We start from the raw sequence: 16,219 nt of genomic DNA, 5'->3' as shown, positions 1-16,219 counted from the left end.
ATAACTTGAGAACCGGAACAGGAACAAATTTTGCTATTCGTGGACAAATTACTACGCAACAAGAGCTATCTATCCATGTATTTGGTTCCGGGATAGAACGACTTACAAAAAAAAAATTGCCAGGGTAATGTTTGAAACGTTACCCCTGGACTAATTACCTGCTATACTCTCGACTCTCTAAAGCACAACATTTATAAAAATTTTGCTGCGGTAATGCACTCCAGGTAACCGTGTGTGATGCTCATTGCTCATAGTGATTTTCGATACAGAGCCCCGTACATACGTTATACATAAATTATGGAAAGAAAACACCCAGACCAATACAAACAAATATGTATGCAATTTTAGTATGATATATTTATTTATTAATAAACAAAAAGACTGAACAAAATTGATGCGTGTACTGATTAATGTAATTAACCTCATGCAAAGTTTCGTGAATTGCAACAACTATAATTTATTATCCAAGCTCTAAATAATCGCTACTACGAGTAACTGATCATAAAATGTTTTTCCAATCGCTCAAGCTCCCGAGGATCTACCGATAGGTCGGGTGACGTAATCTTGAAATTCTTTTAGCCGGCGCGGAACTTCCGGAAGGTCGGGTGACGCCACGCCTCTTTGAACCGTGTTTACTTTGGCAGTTATATTCTAAATTTATTCGATTCTAAAATATATTCCCAAAAATTTTGAAAGTTGTTTTAATTTGTATCACTTGGATATGATTTGTATTAGAAAGTGCTGTGAGTGTGACGCTTAAACGGAAGGAAGTCAACCTAACCTAACCAACTGCGTATTTCTATACTGTGTAGCCGCGAGAGCTCTTTGGCGCGCTGTCTTCGGCGAAGTATTGCGCGCGCAGATTTTGACAGCGCGAAATACCTACTTTAGCAGAAATACCAAGCCTTAATGTCAATTATTGCTGATTTTTGAATTGGGTTCATGTGCCTCCGACTCTACATTTCTGTATTACGTGCAAAGTGTCACGCAATGAATCCTTGTCTTCTCCTAACGAAGGGAAATAAGATTATTGTCGTAAATTGACACAATCGGAAATCGAATCTGGGACCCGTGATTCTTCCAGTGACTTGGCCCACATTTAGCTTGGTCCACGGGCCAAGACGCTGGATTGAATTTTTATATATTTTTTCTTCCAGTAAATTATTACACCGATCTTGTCGCGACAAGGAAAAATTTCCGTGCTTTTAAGCGATTTTGTGAAAAATATTATTGGCAGGTAGTTGCTAATTGCTCATAAGATAGGCCCCCTTAATTTAATTTATTGTCCGTGGTGCATAATCTTTTTCTTAAAGGTTTTAAACCTTTGTTTGTCACCTGTCATCCGCTTTGCAATGGAGGGAAGTCGAACCTTAATTTCGAACTGCTCCTATGTTCTTCTGATTAATTTCGTTGCGGGTCCAATGACAGTTTAACTTTCCCCCGGGACAAACTTGACCTTCATTGGTTGGGTTTTTGTGGCGGTCAAGCCGTAGATCCTGGCTACACAGGAGTTGCAGTGGTGGGAACGAGAGGTGGGAATAGTCCCGTTCCAGTAACTGGGCGTAGAATCATAAATTGTTTTTTTTTGTTAATCATCTGTAGGTCAATATTCAATACTCAATACTTTATTGCTAAGTAGCGCTTAACTCAGTGCTTGAGGTATGGGAGCGGCACGGGAGACGGTGACATATTAATCTATACTAACATTTTAAATGCGAAAGTAACTCTGTCTGTCTGTCTGTCTTGCTTTCACGCCTAAACTACTGAACCGATTTTGATGAAATTTGGCACAGAGATAGTTTGAGTCCCGGGAAAGGACAAAGGCAATCCTTTGTCCTTTGATAAAAACAATTTTTTATCCCGGTTTTTGAAACATGGATGCGCGTGATATAGTCTTTCTGAGACAGACAAAATTCCAGGCGAAGCCGCGGGCGGAAAGCTAGTAAATAAATAAATAAACCAGGAACAAACGCATAGTAACAGAGCCTTTAAACTCAAACACCGTTACAGCCATTCCCCGTCACACAGTCATGACAGTTACACAAACGGTTAAACTAACCGGTCGGTTATCTAAGGAGAAAGTTATTTTCGGCACTCTCTAAAGTCTGAGGCGCGTTAAAAGTCTTATCTAATGTTTATACGCAGATGTATTAATCATCTATCTATCATTCTTTTTTTAATGCATGTTCTTATTTTAAAAGGTATTCTTAATTAAATTTTTTTTTCGGCCATGCAAAAGTTGTAGAAACTATAAATAGAAAATAGTAATGCCCGTTTTCACCATCAATCCCTAACTTTTAAGTGCCTCCTATGAAAACAAAATTCCTGTTATGTGTTACCATAGGAGTCACTTAAAAATGAGGGATTGATGGTGAAAACTTGCATAAGTCTTTTTTAAATGTTCTTAATTCAAACCTATTCTGATCGTTCTTTTATTTTAAAAAGCATTCTTAATTCAAACCAAAATAAATGTTTCTTGTTTTTGCCTTTTTAGCTTACCAGAGATGTAGAAATAGATGTAATAAATTTTGTTTGTGATTCTTTTTTTTTAAGAGGTCCTTTTTTTTATGTGACAGGAGGTAATTGTGTAATTTAAACTTAAAATTATGTTGTTTTTAAATTTGGAACCAGCTTTTGGGCTTTGTCATGGATACAGGAGTGATTCCTCCTCTCGTTCACACCACTGCCACTCCTGTGTAGCCAGGATCTGCAGTTTGTCCTCCAATAAAACCCAACCAGTGATGGTAGAGCAGTTCGTGAACTAAAATGGATGGGACGAAGGACTGCATGATGTCCCGGATTTAGCTGGGACGTCCCAATTTACCCTTGATCGGGACGTCAAATATGTCAACTGGAATAGATGGGGGAGTAGCATTGCCTGCTGACGTCCCAATTAAGCCTTGATCGGGAGATAGAGTGACATGGTAGAGCAGATAGAAACAAGGTAAACCAACAAAGTCAAGAAATTGTGACGTTATAAAGAGTTTCTCGTTAAATCGAATGACGTTATAGAGAGTTTACACTGTAGATGGGAATACATATGTAGCATTGCCTGCTGTCCCGATTTGCGCTGGGACGACCCATTTACCCCTGAGTCCCCTGAACGGGACACCAAATGTCCCGTATACTTACCAGACTTGGAAATAGGCGAGACTGGTGGTGATAATAGAGTGCTGAATTTGAACACGTCCATTTCTTACCTGGAAAGAAAAAAATAATTATTAGTATTGAGCAGGTTATTAGGAATATCACGTTATCTATAGGCACTGGTTAATACTAGAAAATTAATATCCGCGATGGTTTCAATATCGAAATCGCTTCACGGAGTGAAGTAACTACATTCAAAAAACGCCAGAGCGAGATGATTTCGGAAATGAACAGCTAGGGTAGGAATGCGAACACACTGGGGTGCGATGGTGAGGGACCTCCTCGTGGTGCACCCTGGGCAACCTCCGGTGGTCTGTTCACGCGGGCGGTCTCGTCAACTCGGCGGGCCAGTTGGGCAACCCGTAACTCACAATTGAGAGGGTCGGGGGCCGTCGAGGCATTTGCCCGGACCACGATGCAGGGGGACATCTTTAAAAAACCCCACAGGTGGGTGGTGGCGGGGCGTTTGCCCGGGTCCATTCTTTGGAGGGCCGCTCTCGGTACTTCTCTGATCAGCAGAGCTGACCGAGCAGCGGCATAGAGCAGACCGTAACCCGCTACGGCGGGCCGGGGGTCCTGTTGTACCAGGGCCGCGAGGAGAAAACCTCTATAAAAACAACTGGAGGAGGGGATTGGGGGTTCCCTCGAAGACTAACTCAAGTCAGATTTTCAAAAAATCTAAATATTTTTACTCCCCAATCACACAAAGTTGCAGTACAAACTAGTGAATAAGGTCTCCTGACAGCTCACGTTGGTTGCCCGCGCGCATAAATTTGTACGAGGCCGGTGCGCGCACGCGACCTGGGGCATAGCGCCTCGTAATGTTAGAATAAACGTGATGATGACTGAAGTAAGAAAAACTGTAGGTAAATTCATTCCAAAACAACAACTTTTTTATATTCCTCTGGTAGACAAGGTGTGCTCCTGAAGTTGAGAATAAAATAGTTCTTGCAACTCACGAAGGCGAGTGAGCTTTACTTGTGTGTGTGCGTGTACATGCACATAACGATAGAGAAATGTCTGTCAAAACTTTTGAAAAACGAACAGTAGCGAGCCACCACACATGTAAAGCTCACTCGCCTTCGTGAATTGCAACAACTATTATTATGACGATAACCGATGCTTTTTGTATGGAATTAAAATGTTAAAATGAGATGGTGCAACCCAATCTAAGCGTCAATTTAAACAAGTGTTCAACGCGCGTTTAACCTCCGATCTTTAACTTCATCAGTTTGAAACTATTAAAGAAAAAAGTCACGGGATTCTCATAGTCCATTTCATATGACATAATAAATGGCATATTCCTATTTACATTCTATGTTTTATGTATGAATCCAGCTAGACTGAACGAACTACGTGGAGAGAAACGTGCCTAGAAATTGATTTACGTAATACTAGAATACTATTTCTTATTCTAGATCTGCCCTAGAATGGTCTAGAATACTAAGTTGGCGCCATTTTGTTCGGTAAATGCTTTAAATTTGAGAAATGTCTCGTAATAATTATGTAATGGAAACTGCATAAAGAAGAGCTTAACGCCCGTATTCACAAACATTACTATGAGGTCTCACAGTGCGAGTGGACGCACAGGGTGACACACGAACCAATCACAAAACTCTATTCAACGTTCGATTTGCAGCTTCACTTAAGCAAGCATCGTTTGTGAATACGGGCGTAATTAACAAATAAAGATTGCTTATTGATTACAGCTCTTTCCTACGGTAATCCAGTTCTGCAGGATCCAGTAATACAGAATCTCAGAAAACTGGACAAATAATAAGTAAAATTCGAATTCCAAAATTCGAACGGATCGAATGCAGAAAAAACACGTATATTACTGCGCTGCTTGCATCCAGGCACCTCCCGCGACCTTCACTAGATCGTCGGTCCACCAGTGGGAGGCCTGTCTTTGTAGAAATTCTTGGGGGAGGCCTTTGTCCAGCGGACGTCTTTCGGTTGAAACAAACGAACGTATATTATTTAACAGGATCCTGCAAAAAACGGGACGTCTCCATGGAAAACAGCCCTGATGATAAAATCTAGATAATTATCTCGAGACCTGTAAAACCTACAATTTTAACCCCCTTACTAATAAAAAGTTACATACTCACTTGTTGAACACTGTTTTAAAATGACATTTCCTTACTATACGTCACTTTAAAACACTGTTTTAAATTCACATTATTAGTACCTAAGGGAGTAAATCGTACAGGGCGACTAAGGGATAAATATATGCGAACATCAGGCCTCTCCAACCCGTCTGGCCAGCGTGGGGAGTGTAGGCCAAATCCTCCATTTGCCTCTGCTAAATTAGAGGGTCGTGCTCCTGCGGTGGAGACTAAAGGACCTGATGACTGGTCTAACGAACTTATAATTAAAGTTCGTAATTAAGTGGAAAATGAGCATCATCGTCATTTCAACCACAGGAGTCCTGTGGTTGAAATGACGATGATGCTCATGTGATGATGTGCAGCAGTGGACGTCCTGTGACAGGACGTCCACTGCTGCACATAGGCCTCCCCCAATGATTTCCACATCGCCCGGTTGGTAGCGGCCTGCTTCCAGCACCATCCTGCTACTTTTATGAGGTCGTCGGTCCACCCTGTGGTTTCTGGTACGTAGCCTCCACTCCAGAACCTTGTTGCCCCAACGCAAATGCTTAAGCTAAAAATCTGAATTAAAAAACCAGACCCAAATTATTTGTAAGTTCAAGGAATATTCGGGAACTATGACATAAACATGGTTCTCTTCGTAGTCAAGTAAAAATACGTCTATGTCAAAAGTAAATTGTGATTGTAGCATTGTCATATTATAGAAACCCAAGTCGTGAGTAGGCAGTGTAAAAAACAAACGTGGCCGGTCACGACAGCGTTTCACTTTCCCTTCCAAATATTGATCGCTTGATGTGATGTATATCGGGGTTTTGACAAACAGGTCCTTTTATTAGTTGCTCAAATATTTCATGAAAACCTATCAAACGTAAGAGAATAACATCAAAATTGATAATATTTTTTTAGATAAAATGTAGTCATTAAGTATATTTTGCATTTGACAGATAATTAAATCAGTAATTTTCGATAACTCTTTTATAATGCGAACAGCTAGTGGCTGGGATTCGCTGCCTGCTGCTCTTTCCCGAACACTATAATCCGGGCCTTTTCAAGGCGAGAGTGAATAGGCACTTACAGTACAGGCCTTGTTATGCATAAAAAAAATCCGAACTCTATTAGAATCTTACTGGAGTTACTGGCCATATGGAACGTGAACAAAAAAAAAAAGTTTTTCTTTTTCTTGGCTTTCGCGGTTTTAAAACATTGCACAATTCAAGAGTTTAAAAATAGAATTCCGCGCTTCTAAATTCAAATCCTACAAAATAATCATGGGAATGTTGCCTCTCAATTTTTTTCTTAAAACATCGTAATGTGTCAATGATACCAGCTTCATGCAGCCTCATTATGCCGCCAAGGTTGGCTGTGCACGCGAACCTAGGTGACGTCACGCGTAGGGCTTCTGAATTTGAATTTACACATTTGCTAGTCAAGGCTGTGTACTTCTATTCCTTTGCCTGTTTTAAATAAAACGTTTGGATTTTGTTCGAATGTTGTCTCTATGTATTTCCATTTTGTACGATTGGTATAATTAATTTTGTATTGTTTGTATAATATTAATGTTATAAATGGAATGAAATACAGATATTAATATTTGAAAGAATTTGTACATGAAAAAATAATTTGTTATACGCTCTTTTACGGCCTGTTCCCGGAGACATCCCGTTTGTATTGCAGTTGGAAAAGTCTCTTAGAAATAGACATTTGAAACCATTTGCAGTGCACGAAAAAATAATTTATTAGAAAGAAAGAATGAAAGAAAGAAAAAATATTAAGCTTTTTTACAACTTTTTCCAAATATTAGACGAGTTAAAAATAGTTTTGGACTAAATTGAGTTGCACCACCTAACTTTGACCGTAACTTTAACGATAATCGGTGCTTTTTGTATGGACTTTCTGTTTGGAGATTTTTACGTTTTTGGTCAAAGTTAAAGTAATAACCCAGCCTTACGTCTGTATTCACAAACGATGCTTGCTTAAGTGAAGCAGCAAATCGAACACACAGCGTTGAATAGAGCTCTGTGATTGGTTCGTGTGTCACCCTGTGCGTCCACGCTCACTGTGAGACCTCATAGTAATGTTTGTGAATACGGGCCTTAAAGATTTAGTGATAAAAACTTTTTTACAAACGTCAAACAAACGCATTCCAAAGGATCGCAAAAATGTGCGCACGCGTTCGTCACTACTTTCCCTTGAAAAATGGCCATACGGTGTCGCAACGAGGAAAACCGTTAGCGGTACCGACAGCAAATAACGAAACGCCAGCTTTAAAGGTATACACACACAGGTTCAAAAGTTTAATAGCACTTTGTCATATTACAAATATTATACAGGATGTTCCTTGTAAGGTGTCAAGCCGAAGGCAGGTGATGATAGGTGAGGACTAGACCTATCGATTTCACCCCCATGTATGTTCTACGATTTTTCGTTGTCGTTAATTTTGTGATTTTTTTTAAATGTAAAACCTGTAAGGTTAAAAATTTTTTTTATTGTGTTGACTATATTCTCAGATTTCTATTTTTGAGAGAATCACTATTAAGATGATGCATGACGCAGATGTATGAAAAAATGTTCACCTTCCTATCTTTGAACAGAATATTTTTTTATCCACAACGAGGAAGCTCTTGCCCTTCATCTGACCTGATGGAATGTTGATGATGTAAAGTGATGATCAGCGAGCTTCACCCAAAATCCTGAACCATAGAGGAATTGGCTATCCTACCTCCAATTTTCGTAAATAGAACATTGTAATGAATAGTTTTGGTTGCTTTGTAATTGATAAAAGTAAAACAATTGAGTTGGCGAAATAGTGACGTCATAGGTTTGTCACTACAAAATCTATGGTAGAGTCTCGTTTTGACAATTCATAAAAGTACGTATTATTTGATTGGTGATGTCAAATACCTTGTTAGTCAGTTCATAATCTGCTTGTAATATTTTTTTTTAATGCATAACAAGGCAGGTATTTGACCACAATCGCACCTGATGTTAAGTGGGATGCAGTCTAGGACACATAGGGTACATAAATCTGCCCAGTAAGTGCCTATTCACTCTCGCCTTGAAAAGGACCGGATTATAGTCTTCGGGAAAGACAGCAGCAGGCAGCGAATTCCAGTCCCTAGCTGTTTAATATTTAATACTAAAGTCTTAACAACGAAGTTCAATTAGGTACTACGATCGTGCGTGATGTCACTTCGAGTAGAACATTCGTCCTTAAACTATGTAAGAATACCGAATAACACATGTTATATTATAACTGACATGACATTAGAGCTGAATTATGACCCAGGCCAGAACATTTACATAAATAAGTAAATAAGTAAATCTGGTAATGGGCACTTGTTTTTCGAGATAGGCAGTAAGTACAACTGATTTTTAGTAGAATGCTAATTTTATTGCATATTATGTATTGCCTCTGTAGGTCACTAGAGCCCTCTGTGGCTCCGCATAGTAGAGTATAGTGAAGTCGTCAGTCAATATTTTGCCGTATAATAAAAGACTTTTCTCAGTCAATTTCTAATGTTTAAATGTTGTCAAGGAAAAGAAAATTAAAGCCAACTAAACTGGTAAAGAAACATTATTTTACTCTTTCTGTCCCACTAGGAATCGAATTCAGAATAAGAAAGAGCAGCAACCGCCCTCTGTTTGAAATTTTTCAATTTGGTCTGCGATTCCAAGAAGTTGCCTTTTTATTATGTATTTAAAATAAGCATATTTAGGATGTCCCAGAATGGGTGAATCAAACTGCTAAGGAAAGAAGCTTGACTTCTGACTTACCCTTAAAAAATATTTAAAAATAAAATTAATACTGGGACATTTGTATAAGTTTTTAAAAGACACCAAAATATCGTCAAAACAACTAAAATTAAACACCTATTAATCACCAAATCCGGTATCCGTGTCCATTCTTCATTTAAATAAATACCTGTTTGTCCATCATCAAAACACTGGAATAGAAAGTCATCGAGCCATCAAGTTGTCTGCTGACGGTGTTGCGCAAACGCAGTGTTTGTTTGCTTACACTTGCTTACGTCACGGTTATCACAGACTTAGTTATGGATGGTGTATTATGCAGGTTTTGTTAGACTGGTGCAAAGGGCCAAAGATGATATTTGTAGTTATTTATTCACAAAAAAATATTTTTACAACTATAGTTCTTGCAACTCACGAAGGCGAGTGAGCTTTACTTGTGTGTGTACGTGTACATGCACATAACGATAGTGTAATTTCTATCAAAACTTTTGAAAAACGAACAGTAGAGAGCCATCACACATGTAAAGCTCACTAGCCTTCGTGAATTGCAACAACTATACCTACATAAATATTTACTACATTCTTCTTCCAACCCCCGTTTTACCCCCTTAGGGGAGGAGTTTCGTAAAATCCGTTCTTAGTGGATGTCTACACCCTATAATCTGCCAAATTTTAAATTTGTAGGTGTTATAGTTTCTGAGCTTTCTTGATTAATCTGTCTTTTAAGAGAGATTGTCGATAGTCATCAAGCCATTTAGTCTTCACTGCAAGAGCACAACCTCTTTATACCAGAGGCAAATAGAGGATTTGGCATACACTTTCCACGCTGGCCAAACTGGCTGAATTGATGAAACCTTATTTGTTTTGTTTTTTATTTAAATGGCAGTCATCAGATTAGCTTTATGATATTTTTTTTACAGGACATGAGGTAAACGAGCAAATGGATCACCTGATAAGTCTTTTATGTGATTAACTAGCGGCCGCCCGCGACTTCGTACGCGTGGATCCCGTTTTACCCCCTTCATCTATCTTACGCGGTTTAGATTTTTTCATACAAATGTTTTTTCCCGCTAACTCCCGTTCCCGTGGGAATTTTGCAATATACTGTTGTAGCTAAGCTTTAAGTTTACTAAGGTACCTGCATGCCAAATTTCAAGCGTCTAACTTAAGCGGTTTAGATTTTTCATACAAAAGGATTTGCCCGCTAATTCCCGGTCCCGTGGGAATTTCGGGAATTCCTTTCTTAGTGCACCTCTACGGTACCTAAGCTACGTCCCTTCCAAATTTCAAGTGCCTACGTTTAGCCGTTTACGCTGTGCGTTGATATATCAGTCAGTCAGTCAATTTCTCCTTTTACATAATATTTAGATAGAGCGATGTAAGTGTTTATGAAATTAGACTTTAACAATACTAATTTTGGAATTTGACTTCTGGTTACCCACACTTAAAAATTCCAAACTGTTCTGCTGACGCTCGCGAACGTTCGTTGCGCAAGAGTAGCGCATGCGTTGTTTCTTGTTTGCGTTCGGCGCGCTTGCTTATCACTACGCCTTTAGCGTATTTTACCTTCAACGAGTAGTGTTGATTGATATTCAGGCTCCAGGTTCGAATTCCAGAAGGTACAAATTTAGTGATGTTTTAGAGTTTACTTCATTAAGAGTAAGAATAAAGTTACCTAAATTAATTTTCCTAAGGGTGGATTCGACAAAAAAAAAGAGTCAATGTTAATCTCAGAATAAATCGTCAGTTATTCGACAGTTATACCAGGAGTTATTCTCGGATAAAAGTTTGGTTGAATCGGGCCTTAATAGATGTAGGTACATACATACAAATAATTTTATTAGTGTTGCTTTAATGAGTAGTTTTGATAGAGATTGCGGATCAGATAGAGTTCGTAGGTTTGATTCCCAGATGGGACACACAAAGTGCTATTAGAATGCTTGTTTCCACGGAGACATCCTGTTTTTTGCAGGGCCCCGTTTAGTTAATTCCCGTTTTTAATATTAACGTTCTTCAAACATCCCGTTTGCAGTGTCCCTCAAAAAACCGATCCGTACAATTTTAGAGTTCGAATTTCAAACAACCATTTGTGTGTTCACACGACTGTCCAGTTTGGCGGGATCCAGGTAATGCAGGGTCCTGCAAAACTGGACTGGAACGAGTCTAATGCCCGTTTTCACCATCAATCCCTAATTTTTAAGTGACCCCTATGGTAACACATAATATGAATTTTGTTGTCATAGGGGTCACTTAACAGTTAGGGAATGATGGTGAAAACGGGCATTAATCTGCTTTTCGTCACAAATATAAATGTAGGCCTCGCATTCCTTGTATTTTGGTACCAATAAAAACATTAACACTCCAGACGATAGTCATCCAACTGGAGTCGTGAATCGCGGAATCCATACAATATTTGTATGGCTAGACAATGCATTACCGTCATAGTACAAGCTATCATACAACGCACATCCGCGCTTTTGCGCGCGCATTCATAGATAGACCGACCTTGTGTTAGCGTGTTCAACTTCTGACACACTTTTGGATTGGCTGCACGCCGCACTTAGTTGCAAACGAAAACGCACCTTATTTTGATACGAACAAAGATTATTTTGCTATAAATTGAAACGATGTGACAGATTTCAAACAAACGACAACTTTGTACGGAATAAAAATAAGGACGAATTTTAAATGAAGGGCGCAAGTGAAGTTTTAATTGAGACAACGCGCGTCCTATCGCGAAATGTCGAAATTTAAAATTCGAATTTCGCGGTTTTCAAACGATTATGCGTTGTGCATAGGCTCGACCGTCGTTATTGCCTTTGCTTGCAATTTTGAAATTAGAATCGACTATTTTAAGGCTGGGTTGCACCATCATAACTGTAACAAACGTCAAAAGTCTGTCGATTCCATACAAAAAAACACCGGTTATGGTTAAAGCAAGGTGGTGCAACTCAGCCTAAATAAGTAAAGGCCTATTTTTGTTTTTATTTGCGAACGTCATTTGTTTCTAAAAATAACAGCCAAATATAGCATCTATCTACATGTAGTTAGGCACTAAATTGCTCAAACATTTCTTGATAACAGCTAACTTTGATAATGGATGATTTAATAACTAAATATGGACTTTGATTTGAAATAGGTCAGTAATATATTCCTCATTGTTCTATTTGAGCTATTAAATCAATTTCTATCTATTTTACGGTTTAAATTATGATATAGTAAATGCGTAGCAAATTCACTATTTACTTTTAACTATTTACCTACTTGTAAGTAGCTGCCCCGGCGAAGTTCGTACCGCTTATTACAGTTTTAATTGTAGTAGACTGGTGATTCTCTCCTGGATTTCAAGGTCCTGGCTTCAATTACCAGATTTGCCACGAATTTTAAATTATCTTTGTGTCATTTTCCCAGTAAAATGTCCTAGCATCAGACCATAACAGGGTATTTAAATCTTAAATCGTTTCTATTTCAATTAATCTAGTAAATCTTGTCTACAAAATGTTTTCGTTAACAATTCGATTCTAAAAATAACAAAAATGTCATTCATTACCCAACATGCGATCCGAGCTTTTACTAACTGACCAATATTTTATTATAGCATCATCATCATCAGGTCATTTAGTCTCCACTGCAGGAGCACGACTCTAATTTACCAGAGGCAAATGGAGGATTTGGCCTACACTCCCCACGCTGGCCAGACGACCTCTCACTCCCTTCTTCTTAAACGAGTCGAGTGTGTGGGTCAGTTTCTCTAACACTAACGGGACTATTCCCACCTCTCGTTCCCACCGCTGCAGCTCCTGTGTAGCCAGGATCTACAGCTTGACCGCCAATAAAACTCAACCAATGAAGGCCCGTCCTCAAAGGCGGAGTTGCACCATCTTACTTTAATTTAACAAACGTCAAAAATCCGTCAAACTCCGTAGGTACAAAAAGCACCGGCTATTGTTATAGTTACGGTTAAAGTAAGTTGGTGCAATTTACTCAAACACTAGACGAAACCTAGGTGTATGCGAGTTGCTACAATAAACTTCAGCTCCCAAACAACGGGCTGGCAACAATAAAAATGGCAACATAATAGACAATACTAATGCCACAATAGTAGACAATTACTTTGGCTAAAAGTGAAAATCAGCCTCCGACTTGCGACACCCGCTTTTTAGTTTTGCAAGACTCTATTGGCATTGATTAAGTTTTTGTGGCTGATAGCCGAAACCGTGTCAGCTGGTCCTTGTGGGAAGAAAATGTGAAAAGCTTACCAAGGTTTAGTTTATTTAATTAAGTATTGCTACGCTAATATTAAGTTTTGTAAGAGAAGGAAGGCGTATTATGGAAAGGGCTAAATTCTTTACTTGATCGAATCAGAAATGAAGAGATCCGTAAACGAATTCAAGTCGCTGATATAGCCCGGCGAATTAGCAAGCTGAAGTGGCAATGGGCAGCGCACATAGTACGCAGAACTGACGGCCTATGGGGCAGCAAGGTTCTGGAGCGGAGACAACGTACAGGAAAGCGCAGTGTCGGAACGTCTACCCACAAGGTGGACCGACGACGTCATAAAGGTAGCAGGAAAGCGCTGGATGCAGGATTGAATTCCGTTGAGTAGTAGGTACGCGTGTTTTAATATTAACGTTCAAACGAACATCCCGTTTGCAGGGTCCCTCAAAAATCCGACCCGTTCGAATTTGGAATTCGAATTTCAATTACACACGTTGTTCGAAAGTTGTGTTCACATTATAGTCCAGTTCTGAAATCCTGCAATACTGGATCCCGCAAACTGGATTGCCGTATGAACGAGCCCTTATAAGTTGTAATAGGTATATTATAACTATGACTGCACTGCCCTACGCTAATGACCGTAACATATCAACGTGAATTTAGTACAACTCGTGACGTCATAGCTCATACAGCACGCACGACATAGCTCAAACGGTGCACCGTTCAAGTTACTTGACAACTTATTTTAGTTATTTTCCATTCATTTGACCTCTAGATTTTATTTATTTACTAGCTGTGCCCGCGACTTCGTACGCGTGAAAATAGTTTTGAATGATATTTCCCGTTTTAGCAACCTTTTTCTTTACTGTTCCGCCCCTATTGGCTGTAGGGTGATGTTATAGCCAAAGCCTTCCTTGATAAATGGGCTATCCAACACAAAAATATTTTTTCAAATCGGACCAGTAGTAGTTCCTGAGATTGGCGTGTTCAACCAAACAAACAAACTCTTCAGCTTTATAATATTACTAGTATATTATAGATTTTCCATTCCATTGACCTCTAGTTAAAACTTAATGTGATACAAAAACAGACAAAGTAGGTACCTACCTCTGTTTAAAAAACTATTCATTGTCAAAACAGAAAAATCTCGAATTATTTTTGTGTTACGGAATTTTGTAGAAAATCGTAGCAGAGTCGTAGTAGTATCGTAGCGTCGTAGCAGGGTCGTAGAGGAATTTATTTTATTTATTTATATTTTTCTATAAATTACTCTGACATTGTATTATTTGAATTCAAGATGGCTTCTCTATGTCATTTAATCATTTAGTTCCCACTGCAGGAGTACGACCCTCTCTAATTTAGCAGAGGCAAATGGAGGATTTGGCCTACACTCCCCACGCTGGCCAGACGGGTTGGGGAGGCCTGATGTTCGCATGTTTGTCCCTTAGTCACCTCTTACGACATCCACGGGAAGAGCTGGGGGAGCTTCTATTCTACTTTGCCAAAGCCACGAAGATACTATACTAATATTTTTTTAAGAGAAAAGATTTTTGTTTTTGTATGTTTGAAACGAATAAACTCAAAAACTACTGGACCGATTTGAAAAAATATTTCGCCATTAGAATTCTGTTTTTTTTTTCTGATGAACATAGGCATGTTTTTTTTTTGTTAAATACCTACCTATACACGTGCGATGCGAAACCGGGCGGACCGCTAGTAATATTCATTTCTTCATACTTTAATGGCTGACAATAGTGACTGAGTTTCTTGCGCTGCTTCTTCTCAGCACTGGCCCATTTATTGTCCCGAAGCAATGGTAGGGTTAATACTGGGACGTGTAAAAGTGCTTTTTTTCAGAAATGAATGAAAAAAAAAAGAAAAAGAATGCCACAATGTTGCTGCGTAAGGCGAACTTAATGCCATTGGGCGTTCTCTTCCAGGTAATAAGTAATTATTATGGTAATAACCGACCAAAATGCTTCGATAGACTTCTAGAGGCTTGCACGTGCAGGCTTTACAACGCAGCACAGTGTATAGAACATTAACATAACACACATGAGCACGCGTGTGTACCGCGACGTATGCAATTGATACTTGATGTATTCGATCGGTAGAATATTTTATAGATTTCGTAGTTTTGGACTGATTTTTCAATCGTCAGGTATTTGGTGATTTAAAAATACCCCTCAGGCAAATTAATATCCTTAATTTTAAACTGCACCATCTTGTGCGATACAGTAGAATCCTGATTATCCGGATCAATTAAAACCAGGGGTGGTCCGGATAATCTAAAATCCGGATAATCGATTTCAAAGTAAAATCAAACAATAATTAACTTTTTACAATAGAAAGGGTTTTCAATACATCATTTTAGAGTCTAAAAATCTAAATTTTAGACCATTGGTCATCCATTTCTTTTAACAATGAACCAAAAAGACGTCCGTATCATGTTACGGTAGCGGCGCCTTCGGTTTTTATGGGTCCAGATCCTGAATCGGTAATTAGAAACCATGATATTATCCGGACTCATTAGTCCGGATAATATCTATCGATAATAATCGAGATTCTACTGTACTTAATAAGTACCAAAGTGGGCAAAAAGTTGACAACACAGCCTTATTCAGTTGTAACAAAGACGAGTTGAGTACTTTTTGGCTACTTTGGGTGTCACGAACTATTTGACTAACTACCAGACGGTTTAAAAATACCCCTTAGGAAAATTTATATCCTTGATCTTACACTGCCATATCTTGTGCGATACTTAAAAAGTACCAAAGTGGCCAATTTGACACCACAACCTTTTTCCAATAACAAAGACGTGTTGCGAACTTTTTGGCTACTTTAGATGTCAGAAACTATTTGACTAACTACCATTATTGTAATTATGAGTAGCAAACAAAGGATTAGTCTTTTTATTAGTCATTGTCTTTAAAACTTAAATTTTCTTAATAAAAATTACCTGTTTAGCACAAAGGTTGCTTGGCACATAATGC

General features: G+C 38.8%; 1 protein-coding gene across 5 annotated transcripts in view; it reads right to left on the bottom strand.

Annotated features, from left to right (window-relative positions):
• LOC135084997 (probable nuclear hormone receptor HR3) overlaps positions 1-16,219 on the bottom strand; it is a 177,367-nt gene that overhangs the window by 97,669 nt on the left and 63,479 nt on the right. The window contains exon 2 of one of the 5 annotated variants that reach the window (XM_063979769.1): positions 3,133-3,200. The exons of the other annotated variants lie outside the window; for them this stretch is intronic. Coding sequence (XP_063835839.1) covers positions 3,133-3,193 — 61 coding nt within the window. The 5' untranslated portion in view covers positions 3,194-3,200. The remainder of the gene's footprint in view (positions 1-3,132; positions 3,201-16,219) is intronic. 5 annotated transcript variants of the gene reach the window in all.

Source organism: Ostrinia nubilalis, chromosome 27, assembly GCF_963855985.1.
Source record: "Ostrinia nubilalis chromosome 27, ilOstNubi1.1, whole genome shotgun sequence".
NCBI lineage: Eukaryota > Metazoa > Arthropoda > Insecta > Lepidoptera > Crambidae > Ostrinia > Ostrinia nubilalis.
This window is presented reverse-complemented; position numbering and strand designations above follow the sequence as displayed.